The sequence below is a fragment of the Hippocampus bargibanti genome, linkage group LG08, assembly GCF_051943395.1.
Source record: "Hippocampus bargibanti isolate YZ-2025 linkage group LG08, ASM5194339v1, whole genome shotgun sequence".
In the NCBI taxonomy this organism is placed as follows: Eukaryota; Metazoa; Chordata; class Actinopteri; order Syngnathiformes; family Syngnathidae; genus Hippocampus; species Hippocampus bargibanti.
The window spans coordinates 8,578,168-8,605,460 of NC_142741.1; the positions used below are offsets into that span (position 1 = coordinate 8,578,168).

The 27,293-nt window shown below is 43.8% G+C and overlaps 1 protein-coding gene across 2 annotated transcripts; it reads right to left on the minus strand.

The window, feature by feature from the left end:
- Window positions 1-3,993: 3,993 nt before the first annotated feature.
- On the minus strand, window positions 3,994-10,751 carry fev (FEV transcription factor, ETS family member). Of its 2 annotated transcripts, XM_089003182.1 has the most exons (4): window positions 10,662-10,751; window positions 10,358-10,552; window positions 6,940-7,011; window positions 3,994-5,855 (listed from the first exon to the last, which is right to left on the minus strand). In XM_089003182.1, the coding sequence occupies exons 2-4, from the start codon at window positions 10,362-10,364 to the stop codon at window positions 5,281-5,283; spliced, it is 654 nt and encodes a 217-aa protein (XP_088859308.1). In that variant the 5' UTR covers window positions 10,365-10,552; window positions 10,662-10,751; the 3' UTR covers window positions 3,994-5,280. The 2 variants fall into 2 exon arrangements, with proteins under 2 accessions (XP_088859308.1, XP_088859307.1); XM_089003181.1 differs by lacking the exons at window positions 10,358-10,552; window positions 10,662-10,751 and adding an exon at window positions 7,419-8,011.
- Window positions 10,752-27,293: the final 16,542 nt, after the last annotated feature.

Consider the following 27,293-nt stretch of genomic DNA (forward strand, 5'->3'; position numbering starts at 1 on the left):
AGTGATGTGTAGATGAGGCATCTTTCCACTGGTGGAAAGACGCTTTGATCCTCTCCTCTTTCATCTAGAACTGCTTCATGTCATCACAAAGAGGGTACAGCAAGTCCTGAAGAATGAATGTCTCTCTGTGTCTTTGGATTGTCATATTGTCTCTATGCTGTCATATTATTTGTTATTTAGTTTTTTTTTTTTTTGTTCTTTTGACTTCAAGACGGCGCCCCGAGAGTGGCTGCCTTTCCAGCAGCTCATGTATTTTGTTTTTCTACTGTCATTCCTTTCATCACTTTGCTGCTGTGAAATGTAAATTTCTCCACTGTGAGACTAATAAAGGCAAATCCAATCCAATCCAATCCAATCCAATCTGTATCGTTTCGACACTGTATTGACACTGTGTTGACACTGAGTTGCTGAATACTGTTGCTGAATACTGACACCTGGTGGACGTGCAGGAAACATTTGACAGGGTCGTCTGACACTGATCTGTCAACACACATTTTAATCTTTGCCTTGTACGTAGTCCTGAAAATAAATAGATAGATAATTAAACAAATACGTAGTTAAATGAAGAAATAAAGAAATAAATTAATAAATACATTGGTGAATAGGTAAATAAATAAATACATATACGTATAATAAAAAATAAACATTTCGTAGTACTTTTTAACCATTTAACGCCATAAACCAATAATGACAAGGAACCCTGTACCTGTTAGCGTTGAAACATTTAACCTGGGCCGATTTACTATTTTTTCAGATCACGTTATATTGAACGACCAGTTCATTCACAATATATTTGAACGTGTACTTAAATATTAAATACGTCCCAAACTTTATTTCCGTGCTGAAAAAGTAACACCCTACGTCAAGAAGTCCTCGTCCGACTGGTAACTAAGGAGATCACTTTGACGTTACGAGAAAGCCTAATTATGTCCTGCAACGTCATTTGTAGGCGACGGATAACAGAATCCAGAAAGAGGGGGGAAAACTGCTGCTATTTTTACCGAACATTTAAAACAATATGAACCTCCCGAAGTTGTAGTTGTTAACTATTCTACAGTGAGTGTTTCGGTATATTTCCTTCAACGCAATGACGACGTAATCACCAAAAGTTTAACAATGACGTCATAAAGAACGTGCCGGTTCCCATATCAACGGGGATTCCTGTAGTTGTCACGTGACTTTCTTAAAGCGGTACGCGCACTGACACGGGGTTTGCCCTGCAAGCTCGGCGCACGCATCGACGCCTCGGTGTCGCTGGACCAATCACTAATGAATGGCTACGTAGAGTTTACCGGGCAGACCACCATGGACTTTTATTTTGTTTGTTTGTTTGTTTTCGGAAATGGACAAAATTTCCACTGCAGGTGCAACTGGCAAACCATTAATGAGCCAAAGCAAAGCCTTTTGTAGCTCAATCAACCGTGGTCGTACCATATTTGTGCAAATTGTAGGGGGAAGGGTGTTGAGCTTTTCTTGAAAATGTTATTTTATAGACAATAATAATAATAATAATAATAATAATAATAATAATAATAATAATAATAATAATAATAGTAATAATAAGAAGAAGAAGAAGAAGAAGAAGAAGAAGAAGAAGAAGAAGAAGAAGAAGAAGAAGAAGAAGAAGAAGAAGAAGAAGAATACATTCAATAATTTGAATTTGTGTAAGACAGATTCATTTTATTGGCCGAAGAGTTTTTTTTACCAATGATGCAAAAAGTTGACTTTGATCGAAGTGACCTAACCACATGAGGACACTTCTTGTTATGGTCCAACCCACCAATTCATTACATCACAAAAACATGTAATGATGATTGATTCTCAATTATTCATTGAGTGACACATCCATATGAAATATGAGCCTTTTGAATCAAAAACAAAGCTGATTTTCATGACGTGTTCTGTTGTTGGAGTGGTTAACAGCTGTTATCAAATGCAACTGTGTGTTTTTTCACTATTCTGCTTGTCAAAATATGTTGATAGCATGGAAAGTTGAATTTCCCAAAGCACCCTTGATGAGCTCTCGCGGCACAGAGGGGCTCAGAGGTTTAGGTTATTTCACAAAGGAAGTTTGGTGCCTGTCTACCTCATAGGTGTCAAAGTCAAGGCCCGGGGACCAAACCTGGTCCGCAATGTCATTTTATTTGGCCCGCAAAAGCAAATCAAACTTGTGAAATTCCATACTCATCTATCGAGCTAGCTGGCGATCGAGCTAGCTGGCGATCGAGCTAGCTGGCGATGGAGCTAGTTAGCGATGCAGCTAGCTAGCGATGGAGGTAGCTAGCGATGGAGCTAGCTAGCGATCGAACTACCGAGTGATGGAACTAGCTAGCGATTGAACTAGCTAGCTCTCTTTCTATTCAAATAGCTGGCTAATCCCTTACATCACAGGTGTCTAAATCAATGCCCAGGGGCCAAATCAGGCCCACCACATCATTTTATTCAGCCCGTGAAAGCAAATCCAACTTGTGAAATTCCATGCTTATCAATCGAGCTAGCTAGCAATCCATAAAAGCTTTCTTTTAATGGAGAGGTCAGTTATAATGTTGTTGTTTTATTCTCTCCATATTTCTTCTATTCCGTTTTCCTGTGTCTTCCTGTCCTGGGCGCTCACACTAGCTGTTCTTCCGGCGGCTCAGGAAGGAAAACACCCACCAAGTGTTATGCAAGGGTACAGATGAGGAAAGTTGCTCAGCAGCAACAGTAGAGGTGATGTGTGGTGGAAGCCTGGCAAGGATTGTTTGCTATTATTAACTCAACCTATAGTCAAGCGCTCGCTACTTTCAAGTGACATTGGAGACGTTTCAGTATGTGTGTGTGTGTGTGTGCGTGTGTGTGTGTGTGTGTGTGCGTGTGTGTGTGTGTGTGTGTGTGTGTGTGTGTGTGTGTGTGTGTGTGTGTGTGTGTGTGTGTGTGTGTGTGTGTGTGTGTGTGTGTGTGTGTGTGTGTGTGTGTGTGTGTGTGTGTGTGTGTGTGTGTGTGTGTGTGTGTGTGTGTGTGTGTGTGTGTGTGCTTTCGTTTATACGTGGTTATGGGGACAAAAACCTGTTTACACAGTCACGTCCTGGGGACCATTTGACGTATGGGGACAAAAAAACCCGGTCCCCATAAAGAAAAGATACAAAAACGTTTCAGGAGCTGCCCTGCATCTGTGTGCGTGTGCGTGTGTGTGTGTGTGTGTGTGTGTGTGTGTGTGTGTGTGTGTGTGTGTGTGTGTGTGGGTGTGTGTGTGTGTGTGTGTGTGTGTGTGTGTGTGCGTGCGTTCGTGTGTGCGTGCGTGTGTGCATGTGCGTGTGTGCGCGCGTGTGTGTGTGTGTGAGTCACGTGAGGATTGCAGACACTTTGGGGTTAATCTGTAATTTGCAAATGGATCAAGCCTCCTTGTCTGTCCTGTAGACACTTTGTTGTTACGTAAGGCAATTTCTGGTCATGAAATGACAGCGCCACCAGCTGGTCGCTCGGTGGTCATTGCAAATGCTCGTCAGTGCTTTGCCACTTGACGACAGGAAGCAAGAATTAAGTACAAAAAATAAGAGTGCAGGTACAAAAATATGTAAATTATTTTAAACGTTTCATAAAAATAATAAAACATTATTTTGTCACACAAAAATGTTTTGTAAAAAAAATAAGTGAATTTGTTGCGATAAAAAGAATAGAAGTCAAAGCAAAATAAAAAAGATTATTTATTGGTTGATAATATTTAACCATTATTTTATACTGCATTTCACTTGTCAAGACGTACGACAGACCTGCGTCGGAAATCGATCATCCTGTGTACGACGAAATCCGCGAGGTGTTCGCTGTCGAGTAATGGCCGCGAGATAGCGTCACTGGTCTAAAAATGCGGCGCCGTCTTCCGGTTTCATTTTATTGACGTTGAAAAAGAAACACACAAACTGTTGAAGAAACAGCAACAAAAATATTTTTTTTTATTCCAAACCACTTTATTGTATATTTCATTTTAAAAAATACACACTGGAGATATGGTTGAATCTTTCTGGAATGTTGTGCTTATTTGCGTGCAGTCGCAAACACAAAATGGTCATCAGCACAACAACAATCAAAAAAAGCAAAACTATACTCACCATTTGATGACAATGTTCTGATTATTATTATTATTATTATTACGATTATTATTATTATTATTGTTGACCAAGAGCAATACCATCAAACACCAGGCCCAGGGCAGACTTGGCCTGCTCCTTTGTTTTTTTTGTATCCAAATAATACATTACACTCGTAAATAAAGTACAATAGCCTGGATTTGTGAACTATAGTTTAATTTTACTCAGCTTTGACCTTGAATCAACATTTACATTCCTGTATTTTGGAAAAGTTTGTTCTATTTGCTAATTGTTTCCTAGCTACAGGAAACATTTTGAATTGAGAGCGAGGCGATCAACTTGCTATACCTGATGACCTGGATGAATTTGTGATGTTGACAATTACATGTACTGTGTATACATCATATTTGGATTTGCCTTTATTAGTTCCGCACTGGAGAAATTTACATTTCACAGCAGCAAAGTTATGAACGCAATGAGCGGGGATGTGAAGATGCTGCCCATTACAGGCGCAAAAAAGCACAATGGCCCCAGAGCTGTCCAGCAACGATAGTCAAATGGCACCGACATTCCCCCATTTAAAAAAAGCACTGGCATATTGTTGCTGCCGAAAAGACACAACCGCTCAGCACAGTTACCTCCTTGATGAATGCCGGGGCCAAAAATGCTGAAAAACAATCTGTATCCATTCCACATGATGCACAGCAACACAAAGTGACAAAATAAAACACAAAAACAAGACAAAAACAACAAAAAAGCAAGGCATGAGAGCACTTGCTGACAGCTGCCTACTCGGGCGCCATCTTAGACTCCATTTATTATATGAAATAATTAAATAAAAGACCAATGAATTGAAGCTGCACAGTTCAAAAGCAAAAATGGAAAACCTTTATGATGAAAGTTTCTTTTCTTTGTTACAGAATTTTCACGCGTTTGTCACATTGTGTTAGTGTGTGTTACTTCCAGGATGAGCTGTCTGGCTGCTGCTGATAACCCGCCAAAAATGTATCCTCTGACTGCAAAATGTCCTTGAGAGTTTTGAAAGGTGCTTATAAATGACATTTACTATTATTAAAATTGTCAAAGAAAAAATACAGAACCCCAAATTTGGGTTTTTGCAGCAACTGCGATGCATTTGTTTACTACCGCACACGTCACGCTGGCACCCCGGAATCGACGGCGACTCGCGATTCTTCCGCTCCGTGACGTCCGTCAGTCAGTTGTAGGGATTATTAATATTGCTCAGCGTGTTCATGCCGTTCACGCTGCAGCCGATGTGAGTCGGGGACACGGTGGCAAAGGGGCCGGCGGGCTGCAGGTTGGCGCCGTGGTGGTGCGAATGGTGGTGGTGGTGGTAGAGGGCGGCGGCCGACGGCGAGCCGGCCCAGTACGAGAAACCCGACGGGCCAACGGCTGGCGCCACGTGTAAGTTAAGTTTGGAGATGCCCGAGAAGGGAATGGACGAGAAGTTACCCTGGAACTTGTAAAGGGCCTGTTCGGTGGAAGACGGCTGGCACACTTGAGCCAAACCGTGGAAGTCGAACTTGTAAGCGTATCGCTTACCGTGCACTTTCGTCATGATGTTCTTGTCGTAATAGTAACGCAGAGCCCGGCTGAGTTTGTCGTAGTTCATGTTGGGTTTGCTTTTGCGCTCGCCCCAGCGTCGAGCCACCTCGTCCGGATCGATTAGCTTAAACTCGCCGTTGGTGCCCTCCCACGCGATGCAAGACACGTTGCTGCTGTCCGAGAGCAGCTCCAGCAGGAACTGCCACAGTTGGATCTGCCCGCTGCCTGCGAGACTCCGTGGAATGATCACAAAAACACGACGACGATATTATCAGCAATAATGATAATTACAACAGTTATGATACGAGAAGTTACATTCAAATTAATAATGACGGTAACGAAGATTAGATAAAAAATTATGATGTCACGTTAATATTAATCGAAATAACGTCAAATTGCCTTCGAAATAAGGTTAAAATCAATGACGATGATATATGCTAATTACATAAATAACGTCTGCACGATGATGGTGGTTAAATCAAAACATAAATTTTATTACGTGTTCTGTGCCGGTTGAATCAATTGATGAAGGACTTTACGAATTGCATTTTATTTAATCGCATATGGTGTTTGTTATTTTTTTGTCTAGAAATATTAATATTTTTTTGCTGTTTTTTCTTTGTCTTATGGAGTTGGTTTTATGTTTCCCTTTTAAACATTGTCTTTTTTTTCTGGGTGAATGAGTTTGGGGGAAAAAAACAAAAGCCTCATTGTATTTTATTTACCATTGAGTTAAATTTACGAAATAACATTCGATTTTTGGAATTAAATGAGAATATTTGTTCCTGTTCATTTTAATTACGGCATTTGTATTTTCTGCTACTTTTTAAAAAATAAAATCATTGCAAATCTTCAATTGTCTTTTTTTGCTATTAAGATTTTTGTATTTTTATTGTATTTTACTATCTAATATATCCGAATCAATTTGTTCATCGACCATTTTTTAAATGCTTGTATTTTATTTGACTTGTTTTACTAAATCGAAACTACGATCATCTTATTTTCTATCCCATTATAAAATCAACATATTCTGGGCCCGGCGTTATTCTCTATTTTTTTCTGAAAGTCAAAAAAAGAGTATTATGTTTTTGTTCTCGGTGAAAATAATGATATGACAAATCTCAACCTGCGTACTCACAAAAATAGAACATAAATGCAAAGCATTCCGAATGTTCAAGTGTGACAATGCAAGGGGGGGGGGTGACCAAGGCCTGCTGAGTTCCGCAAAAGAAAATTAATTTGTTCCAATATTTTCTTGATCGAGGCGAATATATCATCAATTGAAGTGGATATCTTGGAGGGGCCTCACCTTTTTGTGCACCGGTGTTAATCGGCCCCCATGATGCCCCTTTGTTGTCTTTCAACAGATTTTCTGTCGGATCTGAAAACGTAAGAAAAAAATATTTTGAAAACAATCAATTTCAATAAATTACTTCGATCAATCTGACGTATTTTCGACAATTCGACCGTGTGGAAATGCGAAGAAACCCCAAAATATGTTCCAAACGAAACGTCGAAAATATTCGCTCGGTGTGACGAAAGTGCGAGCGGTGCTCTCAGTGAGGTTTTTTGATGGCGCTGGTCCGGTCGGGTCCGGCTTCTCGGAGGATCCAGGAAACGCGTCCAGGAAGACGGATTTCCGATTTCCGACAAAAGAATGTACGAGCCCGCAGATTGAAAAGAAGACGACACACGCTCGCGCGAGCGAAACGTCGCCCTCACCGACGTTTCTGTCTCCCTCTCGAAAAAAAGAAAACCAACTCCGGATTTGGGCCCGTATCGACCTACCTGAGAGGAACATGTTGAACACGAGCTTTCCTCCACTCTCCCTTATCATTGTGCTCACTTGTGCACAAAAGGCTTGGCTTTCATTTGCTTGCTGCAGGCGGGGGGGAAACGTGTGTGTGTGTGTGTGTGTGTGGGGGGGGGGGTTATTATTATTAAACTTTATCTCATAACTGTGATCTGGAATAAAAGCGAGTGGACAGATTGAAGTTTCCAGGCAACTGTCGGCCATCTCGCAGACAATATTCAGACAGCAATTTCCTCTGCTCCATTGCTTTAATTAAAAGAGCAATTTACCTCTGTCAAACTCGCCTTGGAGCCCACAGTATAAAAAAAAAGAAACGCCAGCAAGGGACAGAAATTGGGCTCCTTATCAATCCGCCATCGCAGTTTAATAAAGTCGCCGCGTTAAGATCTGAGTTTCTATGGTGAATTGAAGTGTTTGACGTGGACGTGGCTTGATTTTCCGCCTCTTTTGCTCTCTGCAAACAGACAAGACTGCATCTCGGATTGGCTTTACCTCGACCACCACGCTCGAATGGACGTCAGACAACACCAAGGTTGCAAACCTGATCCTATTTTACCACCACCCCCCTAAAAAATCATAAATGGGTGCGACGGACTGCATCCATTTCAATCCCCTTTATTCCATTTAGTAGATACTCAAAACATGTAATCAACAAATCTAATCAATCGTGGAAATTCGTATGTCTGGTCACCAGAAAATAAATATGTTAAAACATCTTCTGGGACGTTACTGTGATTAAATACGAAATAGAAATCACAGTAATATGATTAAAATTCAAGTGTATTGGGCATGATGATTATTAACGTTATTGGGGTTAACGGAAACAAGCTGGATAATTAGAAAAACATATTAAATAAAAAATGATGATAAAATAAATGTATGTGTGCATGAAGTAAAAATCACTGTAATCGTAGCGAAATCCTTTTTTATTGACTTTTCTAATCAATAATAGGTTTGTGGATTCGTTTTTTATTTTGGTATTGGGGACAGAAACGAAACAGTCGTATGAGAGTTGTGGTTTACTTTATTACAGAATATATTTTTAATCTTGCATTAAACAAATACTCCATCTATTAAAAAATAACACTTATACTAAAACCAATAAAAACTCAACTAAAACAAAGCACGTATTTACAAATAAAAACAGATACAAACGAACATACTTGCGAGAAAAATGAAGGCAAAGGTAGAAACAAAAAAATCCCGCATAATTTGGAGACTTCTGAAATGCGCAAAACAAAATCTAATCTGGATTTGGGGGGAAATTTCGAATTGCTGAAAAAAGATCCAGTTTAAATAGTTCGATGAAACGATTCTATTGGTGACCACAAGAGGGAGACCACGTGCCACACCTGGTTATAAAATAACTTTCCAGCGAAGATTGGGACATTTTCACTTTCAAATGTTCTCATTTTTAAAACAGCATTTATCGTGCTGTGTACATAATTTTTTATGAAATGAAAAGTTTCTTTAAATTTCACGCTGAAAAAAACATTTTTTTGTTTTAATGTGAAAATTATAAAAACTTAACGTGGTAATTTACCAACCATACTTAGGTGAACTGGAGGCCATTTTAACGTGAAAAATAAGACACTAAAATAGAGTGATTTCAACATTTTAATTGAATTTATCATATTTTAAAGGACAACCGATACAATTTTTTTTTTCCTAACTCACATCAGAAAAACGTGTTATAGCATCTAAAATACCCAAAACACGCAGGGTGATATTTTTAGTCAAACGCAAAACACCAATAAAAATTACTTAAAGGATGCTAAAACTGCAACAAACTGAGCTGCGAATTGGGGATTTTCAGAAAGTCCCGCACCCAGTTTGTGACGTTATGCCAAGACGTCTTGCCTTGCTCAAGAATCAAAACAATGGCTTCAGATTCGGAGAAGATGCTTTCTTGTTACTCATCCAGTTCTGAATATGATTCAAATATTTCGGAAGAGGAAAGCATAAATGTTTGCAATCGATTAAAGGAGTCCTCTCATATCAATTCGAGCCGTCAATGACAGCAATGTAGCGTCCCAGAAAATCCAGAAGATGCCGCCCAAGCTCCGTTGGAAATGGGCTGATTTGTCTGCTGGGAATTTGTGTCAGCGAATATCAAATAGTTGTCGTGGTGCAACACACAACGATTCACCGTCGCGTTATTTACGTGTTTTCCTTCTAATTTCGCCATCAACACGGATCAACATGAAGTTTTCAGACCAAACAAAGTACCGCAAAATGCATTGTGTGTCACTTTCTCGGTCAGGGGCATTCCAAATGTGACGTCACATGGGGGATAGTCATCAACTCGAAAAAAGACTTCCTGAATATTCAGTGTGACTCTTAAAACGTAATATAGCTATTGCGGTGGAATCTTTGTAAAATATGCTCAGTAGAAGTTGTTTGAAGTGATTTTACAAATTATAGACACAACTTGTCCGGAGGCGTCGGTTGTCCTTTAAAGTGGAGAAGATCGCTTTTGAACGTAATAGCTTAGCTTCCGTCGTTGCGTAGCAAGGACTACGCGAGTCACGTGACCGAAAGTTAAACCACTCGTCACATTTTTAACGTTCATATTAAAACATTTTCACGTTTTAATATGAAACCTATTACATTTTAACACGAAATTCATCAACTTCTTGCGAAACGTTTACATTTGTCAGATGACAATATGAAACTCAAAACGTTTTACGTCACTATACAGATCACATTGAAACGTGTCACTTTACGGCATAACATGCATCATATCATGTCAAGTCGAATAGACGTGAAACATATCAATTTACGGCGTAGCATGGTATAATGTCGTGTCAAACTAAATAGTTTAAAAACACACTTTATGTGTGCGTATGTGTTTTTATTTTTTATTTCCATCCTACTCCCACATCGGCAAAAAGCCCCGACAGGTCGTCCACACCTGACATAAGGGGGGGAGCCCCCACTCCCCACGCGAATCCCGGAGTGCGCCTTCTCCTCTGGGCTGACAGATGTCTCTCGCATCCCAGACTTGCTTTAGCTGCCTGTGTCCAATTATACGTCGCAGGCAACTTAAAACAAGCCTCGAAGGCTGGACCGCATTCAGTGAACCGGAAACAAGTCCAGCGAAACCGTTCTGCAAGCCAGATTTTAGCATGAGACACTTGTCCTTGGTGCAACGATGCGGTTCCGTCGAGTGTCGTGGCCGCCCCAGTCTTGTACGTAAATACGATGGGGGAACTTACCTCTGGCACCTTGGTCGTCCAAGTGGCCCCTCGCCTGTAAACGCGAACAACCGAGCAGCGTCAATCCACGTCGAGTGTCAGCACAGCGGCTTTAATCCGACTGTGGAGGAATGTGTATTTGACAAAGGTGTGCGCTGTGCATACAGTTACACAATTATTAAAATATCCTGTTATTTTGGGCGTGGGAGCGAGAGTTCGTGTCGGGATGTGGGTGTGTAATGCAGACTCGCAAATCCTGAAGGGGGAGGGGGGCGTGGGGGTGCGCATGGTCATAAACACACTCTAGGATCCAAGTCGGTGACTGTAAAATAAATATGATGATTCTGCCACATTAGAATAGCCAAACAGAAGCTAAATGCTCTGTTCCGGTTTTAAATTTGAAGAATTAAAACGATTCGAAATGCTGTTGGTGTCTTTTTTTCGAATCGTGCTCAATGTGGGGCAGAATCAGCATCTATGAAGTTTTCAAAGTTTGAACACTTTCAAAAAGTCTGGTCTTTAAAGTTGCATTTGACATATGTTCAAAAAAAAGGCACCCGCTCAATTGAGGTCTTCAATTTTTTATTATTGGAAAATAAGTTTAAAAAAATGAAGCTACTAGTATGTTATTGTATCCATCAATGACCATAAAAACGGAACTTGTAGCTGTTGAGGAAAGTGCACACACGACTGAATGTGGAGACGTTTTTATTCCAACGGCTAACAAGTGGATCTAACTCAAACAGAAAATGCAGTGAAATATATGTGACATAAACCCGCCCCCTCTCGTGCACCTGCTGAGTGAGATGCTTGGTCCTGGTGCCCGCCACACAGCCCTCCCAGAACACCCAGAAGGAAGGTCAAGGTGAAAATTTTGCAGGGGGCTTGACCGGCCTGCCACAACAACTACGCAGTCCGTCGTTCGGTGGTGAAGGTGAACTCATTCGGGCAGGTGATCCGGGTGAGACCTGAATGGGGGAACGACACTCAACCCTGGCATGGCACGGTGAGGCCGGAGGTTTCGGAGGGCGTCCGTGACGTGGAACGTGGGCCGGCGAAATGTCCTCGTCCATGTAGGGGGTTAGAAACGACCTCTGTTATTGTATGTTAGTCGATTAGACTACCAAGTCAGGAGAGGGCGCTACGCGCCTGTGAATGGAACAGAGGAAGGCGATGTAGGCTCAGCTCACGCATGCGCAGTTGTCATAAATGCCGTTGTGTGAAGCTGATTAACACGGTTGTCTCGTGTCGTCTTTCCTCGTCGTTCACAGGTATTCAAAATAATAAGTGTTAGACATTCTCAAGATGTTAAAGTAATTGGGGACTTATTGGGCGATGCTATATATGAATCTTGTTTTGTGGCTTTGATGAATATTTTGTGGCATTGATGAATTTGGATTTTTGGATGTCAATTGTAGTTCCCAGTACAACACACACGAGCGGGCAGACGTGCATAAGCATGTGCGAATGTGGAGGATATATACAATGTATAGATGTTGAATGTATAGATCTACACATGAATGTTGTCTGATATTGAAATTGCTGAATTCAATATCAATATGTTTTGATGAGTAAATGCTCATAAATGCCGTTGTGTGAAGCTGATTAACACGGTTGTCTCGTGTCGTCTTTCCTCGTCGTTCACAGTGCTACCTGCCTGTGACGCCTTTGGACCGACCCAGGTATCCCCTAGGCCTGAGGCCGGTTACATCCGCAACTAAATGAGCCGGTTTGAGCCTGTCTACAGAAATGCCCTCCTTTCGCCCACCCATATCGAGCACAAAAGTCTTTTCACTGTGTTCGAGCACTCTAAACGGTCCATCGTACGGCGGCTGGAGGGGAGAGCGGTGGGCATTGTGACGCACAAAGACAAACCGGGCTGACCTAAGAGCAGACGGAACAAATATTTTGGGGACGCAGTGGTGAAATGGTGCTGGAGTCAGTGGCTCTCGTGGAAAAAGCGGGAAAGATGTACCCGAAGCTTCAGGCAGAAATTCACCAGGGACGCGGAGCGGTTGGCCGAGCACGAACTCTGCCGGAGCGGCGTTAAGGTCTTCTTTTGGTGCCGAACGTAACCCGAGCAGGACCCACGGAAGCCAGTCGACCCAGTTACCGTCCGATAGCGCGGGCCGTAGTGCGGCTTTAAGTGACCGGTGGAAACGTTCACACATCCCGTTAGCTTGCGGGTGGTAGGCCATAGTGCGGTGTACCTGCACACCCAAGGACTGGGCCATGGCCGATCAGAGCTCGGACACAAACTGGTGACCCCTGTACGAAGTGATATCGGATGGTGTGACGAAACGTGCGACCCAGGACGACAGAAATGTGCGGGCTATATCTGCCTAGGTCGTGGAGGACAGAGGGACTGATTCAGGCCACCGAGAGGTCCGATCGACCATAGTGAGGAGATGTATGCAACCCTGCGAAGGAGGCAGGGGCCCGACCAGATCCACATGGACGTGGTCAAATCTCCTGGCTGGAATCTGAAAAGTTTCCAGGTTTGCACGGGTGTGCCTGTGGACTTTGGTGCGCTGACATGACACGCATGCAGCTGCCCACTTCCTGACATCCTCTCCCGGGCCAGACAAACTTGGCCCCACGGAGTTTGACTGACGCCCGGACGCCAGGGTGTGAGAGGGAATGGATAGAATCAAAAATTTGCCGACGCCACTCCTGTGGAACCACGGGACGAGTGCGACCCGTGTGACACATCGCAGAGGTGTCACCCCTTCACACAGTGCCACCTCCTCAAGTTTCAGGGCCGTGCCTGCTGCCTTGTGTTCGTGGATGTCCGGATCCTCAGATTGGGCAGTGGCCATCTCTGAAAAATCCACCCCGAGCTGGACTGGACACACGATCGCGTGTGACAAGCAATCGGCCACAGGGTTACATTTGCCGGCCACGTGCTTAATGTCTGTTGTGAATTCCGAAATGGCCGCTAAATGCCGTTGCTGTCGGGCCAACCACGGTTCGGTCACCTTCGACATGGCGAACGTTAGGGGTTTATGATCAACGTAGGCGGTGAACCGGTGCCCCTCGAGGAGGAAACGAAAATGGTGCGTTGAAAGAGAGAGTGCTAACAACTCTCTGTCAAAAACCCTATACTTGCGTTTGTTATCTTGCAGCTTCCGACTGAAAAATGCAAGGGGCTGCCATTCATTCTCCACACGCTGCTCAACCATCGTCCCTACGGCAACATCAGACACATCGGTAGTCAGGGTCACCTGTGTGGTTGAGATCGGGTGGACCAGAAGATTTGCACCCGTGAGAGCTTCCTTGGCTCGTTGAAAGGACTGGGCTCGTTGCGTGGCCCACTCAACCGGGTCATTAGCCTTCTTTTTTCTCAAGGTGCCCTAGAGGGGTTGTAGGAGGTCAGCTGCGTGAGGAAGACACCGGTTGTAAAAATGGATCATGCCCAAAAAACTCCTGCAGGGCCTTAACTGTGGCCGGGCGGGCGAAATCCACCACTGCATGCACTTTGGCGGGTAAGGGAATGGCGCCCTGTGGAGAAATGCGATGCCCCAAGAAATCGATTTTGGACAGACCAAATTGGCACTTCACAGGGTTAACAATAAGGCCGTGCGAATCAAGACGCTTGAAAATCTTAGTTAAATGCGACAGGTGTTACTCCAGTGAAGGGCTGGCCACAAGAATGTCATCTAGATGAACAAATATAAAATCAAGGCCTCGCAAGACTGAGTCCATCAGTCTTTGAAAGGTCTGTGCCGCCCCCTTCAGGCCAAAAGGCATGCGTAGAAATTCAAAGAGGCCAAAGGGGGTAATCAACACAGTTTTTGGCACATTTGTACCGGCATCTGGTGATAACCGCGAACTAGATCTACTTTAGAAAAGATCACGGCGCCGGCCAAACATGCGGAAAAATCTTGAATGTGCGGGATGGGGTAACGGTCATGTGTGGTTATGTTATTAAGCCGACGAAAATCACCGCACGGCCGCCAAGAACCGTCACTTTTGGGCACCATGTGTAATGGTGAGGCCCACGGGCTGTTGGAACGTCTCACGATGCCCAAGCGCTCCATCGTCGCGAACTCCCTAATGGGTTTATTTTGATCGTTCGTCCCTGATTCATTGCTTCTACGGGCGTTGATGGCAGAGGATGGTTAAATCATCAGGAAGCCAGGTGTTGAACAGACAGTAGGTTTAATCTTGAAGACAGCAAAGACATCGCGGTGTCGGCTAAGGAAGAAGCATGGCGAGAGAGAGAAGAAGAACTGGGAGAGCATTTATATATGGCGCACAGGGTGTGACGCGATAGGATGTGACGTAATGTAGATGTGACATCATGTAAGGCAGGGGTGCTCACACTTTTTCAGCATACGAGCTACTAATGATCTACCCATGACAAAAATGCAAAACATAATTTTCAAATGTTTTAAGGATTCTTTGTATGTACACTGTATGTTGATGTACCATGCATAACTGAATAAGCCAATATTGCACAACACACATAATAACTATATATATATATATATATATATATATATATATATATATATATATATATATATATATATATATATATATAATATATATATATATATATATATATATATATATACATAACATAACAAATAACTATTAACATGTAACATTGTAATTACCTGAGGTTACTTTGAGGACTTGCACTGAATTGAATCAGCCAGGGATGCATAGTCCGGACAGTAGCTGCTGACAGCGAGCCTCAAGCACATTTCCAAATGTTCATCATTCATGGTGGAACGGTATTTGGACTTAATGATCTTCATGTAGGAAAAGGCTAACTCACATAAATAAGTGGAGCCGAATAATGCAGTCAAGGAGGTAGCACATTTCCTCATGTTGGGGTACTTTTCCTGCGTGAGTAAGTTACAGAACTGTCCATGAGCCCTGGACTTCAGCAGTGAGAACACTCACAATCTCCGATGTCTTTCCACATTTAACTGTATGTCTTGACAGCTGCAGAGCTTTGATTGAAGATAATATCTCTGCCTTATTTTTAAAGTCTCTGAACAAGGAGTCAGCTGCTTCAACGAATGCTTCTTTTACCATCTCTCCGTCTTGGAAGGACTTATTGTTTTTAAGGATGGCGTGACTCACCCGGAACGATGCTTCGGTGGCGGCTATCGCTTTTGAAGTATGTTGAGTGAAAAATGACTGCTGTCCGGACAACTGGGATTTTAGTTCGTCCACCGTTCTCTTTCTCAGCTGGCTTTTCGGCAGGAAGTCAATGTCGTATTTTCCATGAACAGTCCGAAAATGCCGCTCCACATTTTCCCATTCCGTATGTTTTGCCCCCTTACTTGGTCCCGCTTTCTCACTCATTTTGATCACCATATGTTTTAGCAAGGGCTTAAAATCTGAGGTAATTCGCTGACTAGCTTGTAAATTTTGCTGCGTTTAGCGCCGTTGTTTACGCATGCACGGCGACCTAAAGGTAAAAATTCAGTTGTCATCTGAATGGTTGCCCTGTATGTCAATCAAGTGACGGGACATTTGATAGGCTGACAAATGATTTTTTTTTATGTCACGCTGCAATCGACCAGTACTACCTCCGTGATCGACCAGTAGATCGTGATCGACGTAATGAGCACCCCTGATGTAAGGGAAGGCAGGATATGACGTATCAGGAAGTCCAAAACGTAAACAAAGATTAGAAAGCGATATTTAAAGATGTTCATATAGTGAATTACCCCAACATCTCCCCCTTGACGAACATATCTAACATCGGTGGAGGTGAACAGAAAGAAGAAAGAAAAAATAAAAGAAAATTACAAAATAGAACAATCACAATGGAAACAATCTCAAATTAAAGTCATGTCATTCGCTACAACAGTCAAATCTTAATGGCATCCTGGATGGTGATCACCAGGACGACGAGGAGGAACGAAATTGTTGCACTTGTCACAAGCAGGCCCCAGGGTGTGATACGGATGAGCTGGTGACTGGGAATTTGGGTGTGATCTGTCGACGCGGCTTCAGTGACGTGTATCGGGAATCTTCTTGACGAACGATATCCTCGCGAATCCAGATGCGGCCTGTGGCTGCTGAGACTGCTAGCAGCTCCGCAACCGGCCCATCCCACGTTTGTGTGGTCCACATAATTCTCTTCAGACCGCATGCTCCGTCCTGTGGAGATCAAAAGAAGACTTGTTCCAGGTAACATGTCGAAAGGATGGTTTCATTCTATACATCACACTGTCTTGGTGTTTCTTTCCCTATCAAAGTCTGTCTCATCGTTTAGGCTCTGAAATGCATTCTCTCACAGAAATGGCAATAAATCATTGTTAGATTGGATTGGATTTGCCTTTATTAGTCTCGCAGTGGAGAAATTTACATTCACCGCAGCAAAGTTATGAAAGGAATGAAAGTAGAAAAACAAAATACATGAGCTGCTGGAAAGGCAGCGACTGTCGCGGCGCCGTCTTGAAGTCAAAATGATAATTGTTGTTATTGGTTAGTACATTGTTAGCCAACATCACTCATGACCAAAAGTGAAAATTTTGGTAATGAGGATCTGAGCTATCGTCACTCCCCCCTGTTGAGACATGAAAAGTCTCAATTTGCCAACTGGGAACGTGTTTGCGTGGAAAACACGATCCATCTTTGACATTGCACAGATTATCAATTTGTATAAAACCATTTGTCAATCATTGTTCCAAAAATTTGGAGGCCAAATTTTGGCATGTCGCCACATTGCTTGGGTGGAGGACAGCCTTCCACAATTCGTTAGAATCAGAATCAGAATCAGAATCAGAATCAGAATCAGAATCAGAATCAGAATCAGAATCAGAATCAGAATCAGAATACATTTATTCGTCCCGCAATGGGGAAATTTGCAGTCCACAGCAGCAATTGAAGAGGGATGGGGTTGGGGTGGGAGTGAAAGGATAGAAAACAAGATATTCTAAGCATAACAAAATAAAAATGTCAACTGTATACTGTGCAAATGTAGATGTGCAAAAACCGTTCTATAAACAAGACTGTACATAGTGCAGAATCAAGAAATGCATTTAGATATATTGCAACAACCCATATTTACAAGTGTCCAGTTTTTTTTTTTTTTTTTTTTTTTTTTTTCACATGTGATCATTGGGAATTGTGAAGCCTGACAGCAGTCGGTAGGAACGAGCGGCGGTACCTCTCCTTCTTGCAGCGCGGGTGTCATAGTCTCTGGCTAAAGGAGCTACCCAGTGCTGTCAGGGTGGGCAGGAGGAGGTGGGAGGGGCTGTCCGTCATAGCTTTTAGTTTAGCTAGCGTCCGTCTGTTGCCCACCTCCTCTAGAGAGTCCAGCGAGCAGCCCACGACAGAACTGGCCCGCTTGACAAAGCGCTCCAGTCTTTTTCTGTCTCGGGTGGTGATGCTGCCTGACCAGCAGACAATGCCATAGTGGATGGCTGATGCCACCACAGAGTCATAGAAAGTCTTTAGGAGTGACCCCTGATCTCCAAAAGACCTCAGTTTCCTGAGGAGGAAGAGGCGACTCTGTCCCTTTTTGATTAGGGCATCCGTGTTTGTTGTCCAGTCCAGTTTATTGTTGAGAGTAACACCCAGGTACTTGTAGGAGGTCACCCTCTCAATGTCCGAACCCTGGATGTTCAATGGTGCAGGTGACGATTGTTTCCTGCAGAAATCCACCACCAGCTCCTTGGTTTTGCCTTTGTTGATCTGGAGGTGATTCTGCTGACACCAGTCCACAAAGTCCTTTGTCAGTCCCCTGTACTCCCTATCGTCTCCCTCTGTAATGAGGCCGACAATAGCTGAGTCGTCAGAGAACTTCTGAAGGTGGCAGGTTGGGGTGTTGTAGTTGAAGTCCGAGGTGTAGAGGGTGAAGAGGAATGGAGCCAGGACTGTTCCCTGCGGCGCTCCGGTGCTGCAGAGAAGCCTGCCCGACTCACAGTTCTTTACTCTCACGTACTGTGGCCTGTTTGTGAGGTAATCTGTAATCCAGGATGTGAGGTGATGGTCGACTCCGGCATGCTGCAGCTTGTCCCCCAGTAGACTTGGCTGGATGGTGTTGAAGGCACTGGAGAAATCGAAGAATGTGATCCTCACCGTGCTCCCAGCATTCTCCAGGTGCAGCAACGCCGTATGGAGGAGGTAGATGATGGCATCCTCCACACCGATGCTGGGCTGGTAGGCAAACTGCAGTGGGTCCAGCGATGAGCTTGCCAGCGGTCGCAGGTGGGCGAGGACGAGTCTCTCCAGCGTCTTAATCAGGTGAGACGTCAGCGCCACCGGTCTGTAGCTGTTGAGCTCTTTGGGGTTGGCAATCTTGGGCACTGGGACCAGGCATGACGTTTTCCACAGCTGTGGAACTCTGCCCAGCTTCAGGCTCAGGTTGAACAAGTGCTGGACAATGTCACACAGCTGGTCGGAGCAGGTCTTGAGGAGTCGGGAACTGATGTCATCCGGACCTGCTGCCTTCCTCACCTGCATCCTCCTCAGTTGGTTCCTCACCTGCGCAGTTGTGACAGACAGGCAGGAACCAGGAGGCAGAGTGGCGGCTGAGGGTGTGGCAACGGTTGGGAGGGCAGATGTTGGTTGTGGAAAGCTGGTCGTGAGAGGGGGCAGGGAGGGTAAGGCCACAGTGAGAGTTGGTGCAGGTGCAGCTACAGGTGAAGTTGACGGTGGGCCGGGGGCGGCTGGCGTCTTGTCAAACCGATTGAAAAAGCGGTTGAGTTCATCTGCCCAGTCCTTGTCTTTTTCGTTCAATGTCACTGGGCTTTTGTGGCCTGAGATGTTTTTCAGGCCCTTCCAGACACCAGCGACATTGCTGGCTTGCAGCTGCTCCTCCATTTTCATCCTGTAGGCCTTCTTCCCCTCTCTGATCTTCCTCCTCAGTTGGATCTGCACGGCCTTCAGTTCCTCTCTGTTGCCCGACACAAAAGCCCTTTTCTTCTCCTTCAGGAGGACTTTTATGTCGGGATTAATCCATGGTTTGTTGTTGGCAAAACACCGCACAGTCCTGGTGGGTACGGTGTTTTGTTCACAAAAGTTAATGTAGTCTGTGATGGTGTTGGTGAGTGAGTCAATGTCTTCCCCATGAATCTCAGTAAAGAGCTCCCACCTGGTTGAATCAAAAAGCGAATGACATGACTTTAATTTGAGCACAGGTTGACATGGTCAGCAACATTATGGCAATCTGCGTAAATGGTCATCATACTCGCCTTTTGTCATTCAGTTGGAGGGCACCAGTTGTCAGTCAGTTTCGCTTCTGGAGAGGACATCCATTCGCGCAACCCACCTTCATCTCCGGTCACCCTGGCACGGATGCACCAGGAGTTTGAAGAATCTCCTTCTCCCAATTCTGAAAGAAGCTGGTTCGCGTGGAAGCCCTATACAATATAATAACTGATTCCGCCTGAATCTCTGACTGACACCGGCCCCCACTCCACATCTCCGTCAATGTCATTCTTAACGGTGAGAAATTCCTTTAATGTGCACTGCAGTCAATTACTTTAATGTGCACTGCATCCAATTCATAATAATAATAATTCGTAATCACTCTCGACAGGTTACCCTCACATCACCAACGTTGAATATCTTTTGGTCGATCAAGCCTAATTGTCACAATTTGTCGCTCGCTAGATGGTTGGATGAGAAATATTTGCAAAAAATAATAATTGTCATGCATTTGAATAAATGCCAAACACTATACTTTTGGAAATCAAAACCATTATCAATAGGGGCTCTGTCATCGATCCCAAATCATCAGTTGGGTGTGCCAAACTCTAGATGTGCAGGTGCATCACACCTGCCGTTGCGGCTTTCCTTTGTCGGATCTCCTATGACAATTGAAACAGAGATTAAATTTTGTTTCCAAAAACATCAAGAATCTAAATGCAGAATACAATTCTACAACTGTGATTCAGCAGCGTCTGCGCCTAGAAAATCACAGGAAGGGTGGATGCAAATGGCTTGTGCATCTCACAGTTCATCAATTCGTCCTGCAAATCGAAGAATTTCTCAACCACCATCCCAGCTCTGTCTGTGAATTGTTGCGGTCCACATCATCTGCATGAAAAGCATAATGAAAAAAAGTTTAGTCATCAAATTTTGCAATTCAATCTTGTCCTCTTCAAATTAATTAGAAAATAGAAACTAATAAAGGTGAATCCAATCAAATTCAATTTGTATATCGTATGTATGAATCTATCTGGCGGCCCGGTAGTCGAGTGGTTCGTACACCGGCTTCACAGTGCAGAGGTCGCCGGTTCACGTCCCGGTCCGGCCTCCCTGTGTGGAGTTTGCATGTTCTCCCCGGACCCGCGTGGGTTTTCTCCGGGTCCTCCGGTTTCCTCCCACACTCCAAAAACATGCATGGCAGGCAGATTGACCACTCCAAATTGTCCCTAGGCGTGAGTGTGAGAGTGACTGTTGTACGTCTTTGTGTGCCCTGCGATTGGCTGGCAACCAATTCAGGGTGTCCCCCGACTCGTGCCCAAAGACAGCTGAGATAGGCTCCAGCAACCCCCGCGACCCTAATGAGCAATAAGCGGTACGGATAATGAGATGAGATGAGATGTATGAATCTAATCATCTGTTCTTTGACTTCAGGGGGATGACAATTGTCAGGTCAAAACAAGTGTAATGATCATGTCACAATCATTATCTTAAAAAATCTATAAGCTTTTATTTTATGAAAAGTCCAACGATATCAACTGGTGAATCTCTTTAAAGTAATTAATCACCAGCAACATTTACCTTGCCAATTCCATCCAATTCAAGATAAATGTTCTTGTCATTTAGCCTTATTTACTGTGTAAATAACTTTGGCTTCTTTCAAATGGCTTAATCAAGCCATATACAAAACAAAGTTTATCTCAATCTAACAAAACTAATCCTATAATTTTATAAATTCAATCTAACAAAAATACTTTACTTTTGCCTTCGAATTCACTCATGTTCGGCTTCTGTTTATTCATTTGTTTGTTGGCTTATTTATTTGTTCACTCAGTCTTATTTGCCTGCCTATTTAATTTAGTTTTTTGTTTCAAGTGGAGGGTATTCATCAAAGAGCTATGGGAAAAACAGTGTTGTGTCATTCATGAAGACGTCGAGCTGGCGGCATGGTTGGGCAGGTTTCCCGATGAGACAGGATAGTCATCTGCACGGCACCCCCGTCGAGTCCTCTTGTAATGACAAGGCAGTCTCTCGTCCTGTGAAGAAGAGAGAACTGGGCGGCAAAATTCCATTTGGCAACAACAATGTTTTTTGCACAATATGTTTGTGAATGTTAACGCAAACCTTATTCATTCTATTTCCGTTTATCTACCTATTCGGCGAACTAATCAATTTGCGATCCTAGAATCGCAGTGTCGGCTAAGGAGGAAGCATGGTGAGAGAGAGAAGAAGAACTGGGAGAGCATTTATATATGGCGCACAGGGTGTAGGGATAGGATGTGACGTAATGCAGATGCTACATCATGTAAGGGAAGGCAGGATATGACGTGCAAGGAAGTCCAAAACGTAAACAAAGATTAGAAAGCGATGTTTAAAGATGTTTGTATAGCGAATTACCCCAACACTCCCCTTTCGCCATTGCCAATTTTGCCGCGTTGAGGCGACGAGCGCGGGAAAAAACTGGCGGGCTGACCGTGGGGACGAAATGCTCTACCCCAGAAGTGTCAAAGTCATTTTTTGCCGCGGGCCACATTGTAGTCATGGTTTCCTCTCGAGGGCCGTTATGAATTTGGGGAACCCATTAGAATGTTTAAATCCCTTCAAATATTACATATAGAGCACACAGCAAATTCATGAATAACTCGTTTTCAAATCTGAAGTCAAGAATAATGACTTTTATTGTGGTTGACATCCAAAAATATGAAATTTTGGCTCAGATTTTAGGAATCATCATGGAATTTAATAAGTTTGATTTGCTTTCGCGGGCCGAAAAAAAATATGTGGCGGGCCGGATTTGGCCCGCGGGCCTTGACTTTGACACCTGTGCTCTACCCCGTGTTTCGTATCGCAATTGGAAAAGGCGGGGGTAGTTAACGACGGGAAATCGGTCAGCAGAGTTTCATAAACGTTACCTGACGTTAAATAATTTCCGTGTGTTAATGCTCCAAGCCCTCCAGCTTCACACGGGAAAGTCGCGAAAGAGATGGTGTCAATCAAACGACGGTTAGCAATGTCCACAAGTAGTCCGTGAGCACATAAAAAATCCACGCCGGAACTGTGATCGAGGCAACTGTTGGGGTAATTCGCTATATGAACATCTTGAAACATCAGTTTGTTGTTCTTGGACTTCCTGATACGTCATATCCTGCCTGCCTTTACATGATGTCACATCCTATTACGTCACATCATATTCCGACACATCCTGTCCGCCTTAAATAAATGCTCTCCCAGCGTGTCTATCTTTCTCTCTTTCTCTCTGTCTCTTAACCGACCTCACAATGTCCCTGCTGTCTACAAGATTAAAATAATTTATTCTGTTCAACACCTGGCTTCCTGCTGATTTCACCATCCCACTTCTAACACCCTGAAGAGCGATGAACCAGGAACGAACGATCACTTTTAACCCATCATTATTGGTGCCGAAACCCGGGAGCTAGCGGATCGGCGTCGAGAGGGGGGAGTAGGCCCCACATCTTCCAGAGGACAAAGCCTCTTTCCTTTGAGTGGGGCCGCCTCTCTTCTTGATGCTCGTCGCTCAGGATTGCTTTAACGGGTGAGTGTCACCGGCATGCAGCTATGTTTGATGAATGGATTGCATAATAATTGTTTTTTGGGCCAAGGAATTCTGATTACGGTTGATCTGCGATTGATGGGCTTGTAGGCAGGTGAACGTAGTATAGTGGATCAGTTTGAGCCGAGCCCTGTGGGCGTAGATTTTCTGTCATAGACTCGTAAGGCCTGTACGGATTATGAGTCGAATACCGCGCGCCTGGCAGACCAGAGTTCATAAAACCAGGGGTCACGCGCGAGATGCAAATGTGTACCGCACACAAAATTTGCAGATATGATTTGCTTGTGTGCCAGCAGAGAAGTGCAGCAGGAGAAGAAGCTGTGCTCAACGCGCAAAATTTTTGTGCCATATGCCACATGAATTGGTGCCCATGCTGGTGTTAAGGGACATGCCAAAATTTGGACTCCAAATTTAAGAGCAGCGATTGACAAATGGTGCTTTGCAAATTGATACATCTGCGAAACGGGTCGTGCTTTCCACGCAAGCACCCAGTTGGCAAATTGAGACTTTTCATGTCTCAACAAGTGGGAGTGACAATAAATAGCTCAAATCCCCATTACAAAAATTTTCACTTTTGGTAATGAGTGCAGTTGGCTGCATCATCGTTCCTCAAGAAAGTTTGTGCCCTCCAGGAATGCATACTCACTAACCACTAACATTTACTAACCAACTAACATCTAACAATGATTTGCTGTCATTTCTGTGAGAGAATGCATTGCATAGCCTTAACAATGAGACAGACTTTGATAGGGAAAGAAACGCCCAGAAAATGTGTGATGTGTAGAATGAGAAAACATCCTGTCGACATGTGACCTCCCGCAAATCTTCTTTTTGTTCTGCACAGAACGAGGCTACGGTCTGAAGAGAAGGACGTGGGCCACACCAACGTGGGATGGACTGTTCGCAGAGCTGCTAGCCATCTTAGCAGCCACAAGCATCATCTGGTTTCGCGAGGACATCCTTCGGCAAGGAGATTCCCGATGCACATCACTGGAGCCGAGTCGAGAGATCACACCCTTTTCCCAGTCACCCGCTCATCCGTATTACACCCTGGGGCCTGCTTGCGATAAATGCTACAAACAATTTCGTTCCCCCTCGTCGTCCTAGTGATCACCATCCAGGATGCCGTGAAGATTTGACTGTTGTAGCGAGTGACATGACTTTAATTAGAGATTGTTTTCATTGTGATTGATTTATTTTGTGATTTTCTTTTGTTTTTCTCTCTTCTTTCTATTGACCTACACCGATGTTAGATATGTTCGTCAGGGGGGATATGTTGTGGTAATTCGCTATACGAACATCTTTAAATATCTTTTTGCATCGTTTTGTTCTTGCTTGGACTTCCTGATACGTCATATCCTGCCTGCCTTTACATGACGTCACATCCTATTACATCACATCCTATTCCGTCACATCCTGTCCGTGCTCTCCCAAGCCAGGTGTTGAACAGTATAAGTTATTTCAATCTTGTAGACAGCAGGGACATTGTGAAGTCGGTTGAGGAGAGAAAGAGAGGAAGAGAGAATCATAGACACGCTGGGAGAGCATCACCAAGTTGAGGTGATCTGTGAAGGATTGAATTTCTTGTTTTATAATTATGACAAAAGTATCGTCCACATATGTGAACCAGTGTCTCGGTTTTGTCCCCGGGAAGGATGCGAGGGCCTGTTTCTCGATCTCCTCCATGTACGGATTAGCCACTGTGGGTGAAACTGGTCAGCCCATAGCAAAACAAGAAATTCAATCCTTCACAGATAACCTCAACTCGGTAGACATCACATTAAATTTACTCGTGAGGACATTAAAGAGAACCAATTAGCCTTTTTGCATTGTAAAGTAATTATAAAAGAGCACAGAGCGCTAAAAACATAAGTCTTTAGGAAGGCTACGCACACTCACCAATACTTTTTGATTCTAACCACCCTTTACAACACAAACTAGGAGTTATCAGAACCCTCCAGCATAGGGCTAAACTAATACCAACAAGCGTTGAAGGTAGAGAAAAGGAGTCAAAACATATCAGGAGAGCACTCACAAACTGTGGGTACCCTCAGTGGTCATTTAACAAATGTCAGAAAGAAAGAATAGGGAATGAAACCAAAAATTCTGAAGATACAAAAAGGAGAGGAGTAGCAGTACCTTACATTGCAGGAGTTTCTGAAAAACTACAAAGAGTCCTTTGGCAACACAAAATTCCGACTTATTTCAAACCGATAAATACTTTAAGGCAAAAATTAGTGCATCCAAAAGATAGGCTGCCAAATGAAAAACAAAGTAATGTTGTTTATTCAATACATTGTAAGAATGAAAATTGTAAAGAGCAGTACATTGGGGAGACTCAACAAATTCTCAAAAAATACGTTATCAACATTGCAGGAATAATACGAGTGGGCCTCAATCAGCAGTACATATGCACCTTAAAGTTAGCAACCACTCATTTGACGACAATGAGGTTAAAATCTTAGCGAAAGAACATAGATGGTTTGAGAGGGGAATAAAAGAAGGGATTTTCATAAAACAACTAAATCCTTCATTAAACCGACAGGGTGGGGTGAGGTTCAATTTGGATCGTTCACACAATAGCCTGCTTAGGCAATATGAGATTATTAATTCTGATCAGGTGATACCGGTGGAAGTGGGGCAATCAGGCCAGTCGTTTGTCAGAACAATAGGAACAATCAGTGAAGCTGCAGGGAGTAGTCCTCTGCTCCCCCCCCAACCTGGGAGCAGAGACCTGTCATAGCAGGGTCCGGCACCGCCATGTCTGCACAATAGGGATATATATAGGGCCTAAACTACCAGTAAGACTTTAGTTTGCTGACGAAGTTTCTTGGATAAGAAGCGAAACTTCCGACAACTTCCGAGTACAGATGACGGCTGAAGAAACCTTTTCATCAATGGACCACTCCTGTACGACTGAGAGCTTACACAGACGTTAAGTCCAACAGGTGTACTATATGCAAAGATGGTTGATTTGCAAAGTCGCATTGACTAATCTCCAGACTTGAGGATGTAAATTCCTGGAGCTCAAACAAAAATTAGGGCCGCACAAGAAAGACGGCCGTTTGGCTATTAGCTTCAATAGCACCTACCTACTGCAATTAATAAATTAATTATGAGTGTTCATTTATTTTTATCCCATTGCGTTCTCCTAATCATACATAGCACACCAAAGCGGAGCCATTCAGATACACAATGCAAATGGAATACATACTTTTTGTGTCACAGTGAGCTAAACTCAAACAGTCAACAGCTGTTTTTATCTCCACAATTTTTTTTAAGGTAGGAGCTCAGCATACTTGTCGCAGATACTGCGACCGGTATGCTCAATCGAGCTAGCTAGCTAACGATCGGACTAGCTAGCTGTCACGGTTTGCGAGGTGGTGATGGCGGGTGCGGATCCCAAAAAGCAGGCAGGAGGGAGCAGGAGGTTGTTTGACAAATTGTATTAAAATAAAGTCAGCAAGAACAAAATGTAAAACATCAAAATCATCTGAATGGAAAAAATACAAAGTAGCAAAAGAAGACCAAAAGTAAAAGTCCGCCAAGGTTAAACAAACACATACACAATGCATGCAGCAAGCAAGCAGCAAACAATGAACCGACACCGGATGGTCGTGCCGGGTGTCCTTTTAAGTGACAGTGATTATAATGACCAGCACCTGCGAGGCTGCCGGCAGGGCTGACGTCGCTACCCGTTGGTCGCCAATCTGATCGGGACGACCAGCACCTGTGCAGGTGCAGGCGGGGCCGACAGCGCCCCCCGTTGGTCGCCAATCAGATCATGACAGTACCCCCCTTCAAGGGGCTGCTTCCAGAAGTCCCAACAGTCTCCCAAAAGGTCCACTCGCCAGGGAACGGTCGGTGGAGAGGGCAACCGCTGCCTCTCCAGCATACGACGGGCGGCGGCCTGATGGGAACGGGACTCGGCCTGGGGTGGACGAAGACGCAGCACGGAT

Excerpts from the sequence above, each read along its gene's own strand:
- fev (XM_089003181.1), bottom strand. The coding sequence starts at position 7,647 with ATGGCCGACAGTTGCCTGGAAACTTCAATCTGTCCACTCGCTTTTATT. Across the intron at positions 7,012-7,418 it reads GTTCAACATGTTCCTCTCAG|ATCCGACAGAAAATCTGTTG; the intron begins GTAGGTCGATAC and ends TTACGTTTTCAG. Across the intron at positions 5,856-6,939 it reads TAACACCGGTGCACAAAAAG|GCAGCGGGCAGATCCAACTG; the intron begins GTGAGGCCCCTC and ends GGAGTCTCGCAG.